At 46.0% G+C, this 9,183-nt stretch overlaps 1 protein-coding gene across 1 annotated transcript; it reads right to left on the bottom strand.

Moving 5' to 3' along the window:
- Positions 1-2,808: 2,808 nt before the first annotated feature.
- On the bottom strand, positions 2,809-8,858 carry LOC121167533 (zinc finger matrin-type protein 2). The gene is made up of 6 exons (XM_040997003.1): positions 8,775-8,858; positions 8,329-8,422; positions 6,784-6,907; positions 5,459-5,532; positions 4,550-4,695; positions 2,809-3,879 (listed from the first exon to the last, which is right to left on the bottom strand). Exons 1-6 carry the CDS (start codon positions 8,790-8,792, stop codon positions 3,736-3,738), a joined length of 600 nt encoding a protein of 199 aa, XP_040852937.1. The 5' UTR covers positions 8,793-8,858; the 3' UTR covers positions 2,809-3,735.
- Between the last annotated feature and the right edge of the window lie 325 nt (positions 8,859-9,183).

Raw genomic sequence — 9,183 nt, 5'->3', positions numbered from 1 at the left:
GACTAAGAGAACATCAGAAAATATAGTAATAAAAGCAATCATTGGAACAAAAAAATAAATATTACTAGGTACTGAAATTAATTAAAAATGTAATGTGTTCATATCTCATTAAGAGGGAAAAGGACTGGAGAGCGCCCGCGGGTCGCGAACTGCGGAACTGCAATTGCCACAAAGTGTCAATAGACAAAGGAACCGAAGGAACCGCTGAGCTAAAGCCAGCCCAGGGGAGGGTGCCGGGTCTCAGTCCTTTGACTGCAGGAGGGACGTGTGCGTCATAGACAACACCAGAAGGACGTCCTAGGCAGCCAACCGAGACGCGGGCACGCCCGGCTGGCTCAGCCTCCCAGACATGAGGCTCCACCCCCAAACAGCTTCAGTGTCCGCCGGGGATCCAGGCCGCCACTCGGGACTGGCTTCACGCCGAGCTCTTCTGCAGCGCGTGCCTGCCCCGCCCCGGGTCCCCAGATGCCTCTTTGGGCTCCGCTGACAGCCGACTCTCCCCAGTCCCCACCCAGGGTTCTGAGCGATCTCTGTGATTAGACCAACAGCCAGCGTGGCACCAGGAGGAGGTACAATCTTCACAAATGCTTATTTCACACCTTGTCTTGAAACCTTGCTACTAAAACAGAAAACTCCAAGTGTCCTGAAGATTTTTTTTCTGCAACTTCTTTAAAAAATCAACACACCTCATGTCACAGAAGTCTCATGTACTTTCTTCAATTGCTACTTGTTTCAGTGTGTCTTTTTCCTCAATTCCTAGATGTAAGCTTACACAATGTTTGCTGGGAGTCTGTTGAGTATTATGTGCCTTAGAATTTTTGTCAGTGTGTATAGCTCAAACATGACGGCATACGTCCTAGCACAATTTACAACTATTTGGCTATCAGAAACAAAAGCTACAGCACACCTCCTCGTATGTAAGTGTACACATACACAAATGTTCTTCATTTTTACGAGAAGCACTGCAGTAAATGTGTATGATTAGATTTTTTAGTTTGGGGAGAAATATTGGAAGCCCTGGGGATTCCAGAAGCCCTGTTTCTGAGCAGTTTAGTCACCACTAAGGAACTTTCACTCCATACATGGAACCTTGATGCCTTGTTCCAGCCGAGTGCCTGTAACAGGCTCACTCCTGCACACACTAAACAAACTACACAGACTAGCACAGGCATAGCTAGAGGTAAAGGTCTGTAAGATTTAACCAGACCTTCAACACCAGGAGCTTCTCTCGCAGAGGTGTGTAAGCTGTCTGGCCTTGTACTGGACTCCAATTTCTACCCCATCTCCTTTCTTTTTAAGCCTCCACTTTCAGCCCCTCAGATACAGATCACTTGCCAGTTCCAAGACTCCTTAGAGGACTTGAAATTAAGAATTGCTATTTAGAAAGAAATCATTCAGAGCAAAAGTGAATTAAATGGTTTCCTTAAGAATGTCATATTGGGGCCCAGCGCAGTAGCCTGGTGGCTGAAGTCCTCACCTTGCACACACCAGGATCCCATATGGACACCGGTTCTAATCCTGGCCTCCCTGCTTCCCATCCAGCTCCCTGCTTGTGGCCTGGGAAAAGAGCTGAGGATGGCCGAAAGCCTTGGGACACTGCACGCATGTGGGAGACCCGGAAGAGGCTCTGGGCTCCTGGCTCCAGATCAGTGAAGCACTGGCCATTGTGGCTGCTTGGGGAATGAATCAGGATGGAAGATCTTCCTCTCTCTCTCCTCCTTTCTGTATATCTTTCCAATAAAAATTAAATCTTTTTAAAAATGCCATATTGAAGCATGGAAACAGCTAACCTAACCTGAAACCTTCTCTAACATGCCCTGAGATTGAGAAAAAGACCCAACCAACTACAGTAGAAAACTCAGAGCTGTAATGCACACAATCCCACCAACGAAAGAACCCGCTCACTTGTCCCCAGTTGGCCAACAAAGACTATCTAAAATCTCTGACCTGGAAGCCAACAGGCTTCAGAGTCAGCCGCCATGTTCTCAGAGGCAACATTCAGCATCAGAAACTAATCAGGCAAAAGGCATGCCTGGCAACAAGGGGACTATATGAAAACCTAAAGGTAACAGTAAAGTACTTTCTAGAATCCAGTTTACTAGATGAAAAAAAAAATCAACGACATAGTGGCAGCCTTGTTAATCAAGATTCTTTTTCTCAGCGCAACACAACCCTTAGCAGTAATGGCCCGAGTCATCTGCTTGCAGTTGAAGTGACTACTACTCTTTCGTGCATTTGTTTTTTTCTCCCCGCCCTCTACATCCTCGGTGTAGTTCTTGAGCTAGGGCAGCCAAGGTTGGCGGGGTAGAGTTGGCTGGTTCTGTTGCCAAGTCTCAAGCCAGACGACAGACAGCATGGCAGCAGCATTCTCAGAGGTGCTCAACCGGGCAAAGCAGATTTTGTCCCGTTCCTTCATAAATATATTTTTTATTGTCATAAGTGGAGGAAGTGCTAGTCAGAGGCCAGGGCTGATGCTGAGCATCTGTCAGGCACAGCAGTAACCCCCCACACACAGAATTACTGTCAATAGTGTAAAAGTACGAGTTGGACTCTGAGCTCTACAGCTCCAAACAGAGGCAGATCCCAGGAGACTGAAATCCTGGAAACTGCTTTTTCAGACTCCTCTGAGCATGGATCTAAGCACCACAGGAGAATACAGGTCACACTGGAGGAACCTAGGAAGCAATAAAGTAAAACGGAAATCGACAGGGGTCAAATGACGGGAGCAGAAAACAGTCTACCAGGAGGAAATTGCCAGTGTGACAAAGAAAAACATGTACACAGGGAAGAATTCGTTCCCACCAAAGGTGAAATGGGCCCAACTCAACGCTATTTATTATACAAGCTGAACAGCCCCTGAGACACAGGGACTCCCATAATGAGGTTTTGAGTTTTTGCTGTTTTTTGTTGTTGTTTTCTTTTTTGCATCAAATAGGTTCTTCCAAGAGCCTGCTCACAGGGAAGACAAAAACAGAGAAATCCTCAGTAAAAGGAAATGAACAGCAGCTGAAAACAGTCTAACATCTGAACAATGTTAAAAAAAAAAATTTACCAGACACAGACCACACCAAACACTCGTCCCATTTAATTTCCTCTTACATGCTCTGAGGAAGCCAAGAACATCAGGCCCCAAGGCAACAACGCTCTGGCATTCGAGCACGGGCCCCCTCTGTATGAGATTCATGCACACACATCCGCACGCACCCGCGACCCAGGCAGAAGTACACATGCATGCACAGGTGGCTGAAGAACCTCGGAGCAGGGCAGGGCGGGGGCAGGAAGGGCTGGCCACGGATATGCCACCAACTGCAAAGTGGGGGCCCAGAAAACCCTTCTGCTGCAGGCTGGACACACGTCAGAATTAAAACAAAGGCAGAACACAGGATAAAAGCAGGATGTTCAGAAAAGAGGGTGGAGAGATGATGATGCAGGGGTTTCTAGGAAAGTAACCTCAGAAGGGGGATGGATTTTTTTTTTATTGGGAACTAGATGGGCAGAGGTCCTGTGACTCCAGTGATAAACTGAGGCTCAGGGAATACACCATGGCATTACCTCTGCATCTTGTACCCTCTCCCAGGGTGGAGCGAAATTAGACATCCACCCTCTAGCCCTCCCCATTGACATTCTGAAGGACTTTGCCTAGTACCCAAAAATAAATGACTCCCCCACCCCCAACACATACACACACAAAGTTAGGTCCAGCACAGGCCAAAATCAGGCCAAGTATAGAAAGCCTCAGTAACTCTTCTTTGCGGAACCAAAACCAGAGAAGCCCATCACAGCTGCCATCTCATCATCTTCTTCAAATGTCAAGTCCTCCTCGGCCCTCCTCTTCTTTTCCTTCTGTTTCTCTTTCTTGTACGCTTTAGCCTTTTCTTCCTGTGGGGAAAATCATTCAGACTCAGCAACCATATGCTGTCAAAAGTTGCATGTATGCTTCGAGATTTCCTTCTACTGTTAGCAGAAAGTAAAATATAAAATCAAGTAATAGGAACTAACATTCTAGAGCATGCAGTACATGCTGGGAACTGCCCTGAGTATTTTATATATATATTTTACTAGGAGCTCCAATACAAAGAAACTGAGGCTTCATATAACTTGGCAAGATTTGCAGCCAGTATGTAGGAGAAACAGAGTTTTGATTCTGTTAACCTGTTCCAAGAGCCTCTCAATGACTCCATATATTTAGGTAACAATCCTTTTGGGGATTAACTAAGGCTATGCAGGTATAGGATGGAGGCAACTGGGACATCTCTGTAACTTCCTCTTAATTTTTTGTGAACCAAACTCTATGTAAAGAAAAAGAAAAAGTTTTCTTTTTAATGAAAGCACAACTACCCATAAAAGTACAGTCCCCTGTCTCCCTAAAAAAGAAAGACAATATAAAAGTACATCCCAGAGAATCCCCAGGAAAAAGGGTAGGTTTGGAGTCATTTCCTTCAGAACCATGAATCGCAAACAAGGGCAACAGATGTTGCCCCTGATAGTCAGCACATGTTACTCTGGGGATGGCTAAGGAAGAGGCCGCAGCTGTACAGGTGTGCCTTACTTCTTCTCGGAGTTCCTTCATCCTTTCCTCAAAATCATAATCCTTTTGCTTCTCTTCCATCTTCTTCTTGTTGACCTCAAACCGTTTTTTCACCTGATCCAGGGTGGAGCGTTCCACACGCATAGACATGCCCAGGTTCCGCTGATCTGGGCAAGATCAAATACAGGAAGGCAAGGTCATTACAGCACCCTCAGAGGCCTCTAACTGACCTTGCAAAAACCTTTCATGAAACACAAAGCAAAAATAATTATGGCTTAAAAAAAATTCCTTTGTCTCACCTGTTCCTAGAAGCAGGTAACAAGATGGAAATGTCTTTTAACCGCCTTACCAAGTCAATGTGAGAATCAGTGGGGCCAGACAGGTCCAGGGAAAAGTATATGGTTTGGGTTTATCAAGAGCCCAGCACAGTTTTGCACCTATGGCCTCCAAAAACATTAAATAATGAAGTAAAGGACAACCTGACCTAAAGTAACCAAAGCAATCTCCAGGTAACAACAAAAAAGCCCAGGAACAGGTATTTGATGTGGTAGTTATGACACCATTTGAGACACCCACACTGCAGATTTAAGTGCCTGGGTTTATAAACCCAGCTCAGCTTCTAATCTTCATAATGTACAGCTTGTGTGGCAGCCAGTGATGGCAAGTGGCTGGATCCCCACCACCCCTCAACTTGGAAGATCCAGTGAGGTCTATGCTGTTGCTTTTGAGTAGCCTAGCTCCAGCTCCAGCCATTGGGATGGGTGCATTTGGGGAGTACACCAGATGAGCGATATCATTTCCCTCTCTTTAAAATAAAAAGTTAAAAAAAAAAAAAAAAGAAAAAAAGAGCAAGAGCACAGAAGATATTGCCTTCCCCGCCACGCCATCTCCAAAACCCAATCCCAGTCATAAGCTACCTCCAAGGCTTACGTTTCTTTCCGTTAATGTGATCCAGGAAATTGATGGAGTCCTTCACCACACAGTCGCAGACATTGCAATAATATCTAGAAAGAGTAGGAAACAGCAAATGGGAAAAATCTGGTTTCAAGGCTCTATCTTTCTCAACTAAAAAATTCCAAATTCTTAAGGGGAAAAAAAAAAGGTTTTCAGAAGTGTTAAGATTTTTGGGGTCGCTAATCCCCTATCGGAATGCCTGGTTCAAGTCCCAGCTACTCTGTGCTTTTAATCCAAATTCCTGTCACAAATGTAGAGACCCAGATGGAGCTCTGGTGCTTCTGGTATTGGCAGTCACATAGTTTTTGCAAGAATCTGCAGAGTAAATGCGTACACAGAACTTTATTTAAAACGTCTAATATTTCATTTCCATAAAGCCTTAGCTCTTGTGGTGGTTATCCTCCAAGACGGCTCCCATAATGAGTCATTCTCCTGGTATTCCAACCCCATGTAGTCTCCTTCCAATGTGTACCACGTTGGGTTGTGTGTCAATTAGAATATGTTCAAAGTATGGATGATTATCTCTAAGATTAGTTTTTAAAAGCCACGGGATGAAAGCAATTAGGCCTCTAACCCGTAAGTAGCTGAGAGAAGTTGGAAGCAGATCTTCCAGCCCACTTAAGCCCGAGATGAACATGAACCTAGCCAACCCGCTTGCTTACAGCTCCACAGAAACCCTGGAGCTAGACCACTGAGGTAACCAACTTCAAGATTCCCCATCCGTAAACACTGTGAGCTTCTGTTTTACATAACTAACCTTTTCTAATTGACTAATCAAAAATCTCACTCACTGCCACCTATGGTGGCTTCCTGCTTGAAATCCTAGGTGAACAAAAGGATGGTGAGACCTTGTGAGATCCTTCTTTCTACGGGTTACAGTGCTGGGCCAGCATAAAGGTGCACAGCCAGGTAATCCAAAACAACTGCAGTTTTTGCTGCTAATCTTGAACCTCAATACTCTTCTATGCCACTAATATCTCCTAAGCTCCATGCTAGTTCCACTTAATTTCTCCCCTAGCAATATCTTCAATTAACCCTTTACTCCTTCTTTATTCTAACAAAATCTCTTCGGAGATATAAGGAATAGTTACAGTGCTAACAACACAGAATGGCCTCTCCTGGAGACATTACTAAATATTAACCTAAGACTTTAGGGAGCAAAGCAAAATAAATCTAAGAATGAAATGATGGGCAGCAAGGTTATCATCCTGGGATTAGGGATCCTCAACACGTCCCAAAACCAACACACGTGGTTCATCAGATCTACTTTTGGCTGTATGGAAAGATGGAGAACCACTTACCCTCCCATCTCGGACTGCGGGGTGGTCTTGGTAATGACAATTGTCTTCCCGAGCTTAGACTCCAGGTCCACCTTGTAGTCCCTGTGTCGCAAAAGCTCCCGTTTGACGGGCTGCACTGGCTTTCCTGAAAAATAATGGATAAGAAAGTCCCTCCAATATTTCATGTCCTCAATCAGAAAAGAAAATCTGAAATGGGACTAATTCCTGAAAGAAACGACACAACAGGCACTTCCTGCAGCAGTTAGCAGTATCTAACGGAGAATCTCAAGGCAAGAAAAAAAAAATGACACTCTACAGCTTTCCTCCACCTTCAAGCCAATAAATCTACAAGCAACCTGTTCTCCATTTCCTGATTAGCTGAGGGGAAGATCTCTGAATTGTCACTGGAAGCAGTCTTTTCAAAATAGCAAGAATATATGTGATTGGCAAAACAAGGGAAGACAGAAGAGGAAATAATTCGTAATTTTTACATAATCAGAAAGATTCTCTTATTATTTGGCATAGCCAATGATGTTTAGGCCTCTAATCCATAAATACCTGAGAGAACCTGGAAGCAGATCTTCCAGCCCACTTAAGCCTGAGATGAACGTGAGCCTCGCCAACATGTTTGTTTACAGCTTCACAGGGATCCTGGAGCCAGACCACTGAGGTAGCCCAATTCAGTTTCAAAACAAATCCAACAGTGGAGGAAAAAAATAAAAAAGACTAAGGGCACCCAGTAATGCTTTTTAGGCAGATACGAAAAGGATAACACACAAAAGTCAAGTTTAAAAAGGGGAACCAGTATCTAGGAAATCTCTGTTCTAAGAACAAGCCTACAAAGACCAAAAGGCCGGGGGTCGGTGCTGTGGTACAGTGGGCCAAGCTGCAGTTGGCAATGGCACCATCCCAGATTAGAATGCTGGTCAGATTCCCACCTGCTCCATTTCTGAGTCAGTTTCCTCATAACTTGTCTGGGAAAGCAGAAGGCCTCCAGAGTGCTTCAGCCCCTGTCACCCATGTGGGAGACCCTGAGTAAGTTCCAGGCTCCACTACTGCAAACGATTTGAAAAGTCCACCAACCATGTCGCGCTGCATTTCAAACACATCAACCAATCTTAAGAAAACAACACACCGAAGTGTCCGTGTGCAAACAGAAAACTGAAAATTTGCAGATAAGAAAATCAGACATTTCTTTTTACACAAAGAGCCAGCACAAGGGAGCACCTGCTGACAGGATCGATCAAAAGTCTGGATTGATTCGCAGCTTTCCTCTGTCTACATGCCAGGGTCCTGACTGGGCCAGCAAAAATACTCAACATCTCCGTTACTAAAAGAAATCCTGGCTCTTTAACTCAAGAAAGCCACAAATGAGTCAGTCCAAGCCGGGACACGGCAGCCGAGAACGGAGCTGAGAAGCAATATACAACCCCTTGGGTCCACCTCCCCGCTTGCATGTCAGACATGCAGACGCTGGACCACTTGGCCAGGGGCGGCTAGGGTGGGAGCGCAGCCCCCTCAACTCCTCGCCCGCTCTCCAGCCCACGGCAGCGCCTCGGCACCCACCATCCTTCTTCTCTCTCTCCTCCGTGAGCCTCTTCTCGGCCAGCTTTTCGTACTCATCTTTGTCCCACTTCCGGCGAAAGTCCAAGTTTTTTGCCTGTGGTGGGGGGGGGGGGAAGAAAGCGCTCAAGATCGGGTCACTGTCGTGTCTGGAACCCCTCCCCCTCCGAAACGCAAAGAACCGCGTCCTCTCCGCGTAGGAGGCTCTAGGAGTCTCCGATAGCGAAATCTCTCCGACTGACGGGAGACTGAAGTAACCCCGGGACCCCAAACCCAAGAGACCACCGCGGGTCCACAGACCCAGTGCCGGGACCTCACAGAATCCTCAGACGCTAGACCCTGGCATCGCGAGGTGTCGGGAAGCCTGTGTACAGGAGTCGGTCTCTACTCAGCACTGAGGAACCACCCGTCCATCCCCTCGAAGCCTCCTCCTCACACACAACACTTACCCCGCTGCCCGACGCCATCTTCACAGCTAAGTGAATGGGAGGTCGGAAAATGCCGTAAACAACGGCCTGAAGCCGTAAAGCAAAATGGCTCTCCAATGAGCTTGCAGTCTCGGGTTCTAAGCCGGCTGAGGACTGGAGGGCTTTTACCACAGGCTGATTGGCCCCGCCCCTGCTCCAAGGAGATGGCGCAGGCGCAGGGAGTGTACGAAGCAACACGGAAGTAAGGGCGCCTGCAAGCGTTTTCCTTCTTTGGCTTTCAAAACAAGAATTGGAAAGCCCATAGATTCAGTTCTTGCCGCTTTTATAAACGAGAAAAATTAAGGTTTAGCACATGTCCTTTTCTTTCTTTTTTAAAAAATATTTATTTTTATTGAAAAGGCACATTTACAGAAAGGAGAGACAGATCTTC

Source organism: Ochotona curzoniae, unplaced genomic scaffold (assembly GCF_017591425.1).
Source record: "Ochotona curzoniae isolate NIBS_2020 unplaced genomic scaffold, NIBS_Ocur_1.0 patch385, whole genome shotgun sequence".
NCBI lineage: Eukaryota > Metazoa > Chordata > Mammalia > Lagomorpha > Ochotonidae > Ochotona > Ochotona curzoniae.
Note: the sequence above shows the minus strand (reverse complement) of the source record. Positions and strands in the feature narration are given on the sequence as shown.

Excerpts from the sequence above, each read along its gene's own strand:
- LOC121167533 (XM_040997003.1), bottom strand. Across the intron at positions 5,533-6,783 it reads CCGCAGTCCGAGATGGGAGG|ATATTATTGCAATGTCTGCG; the intron begins GTAAGTGGTTCT and ends TACTCTTTCTAG. Across the intron at positions 3,880-4,549 it reads TGAAGGAACTCCGAGAAGAA|GAAGAAAAGGCTAAAGCGTA; the intron begins GTAAGGCACACC and ends TTTTCCCCACAG.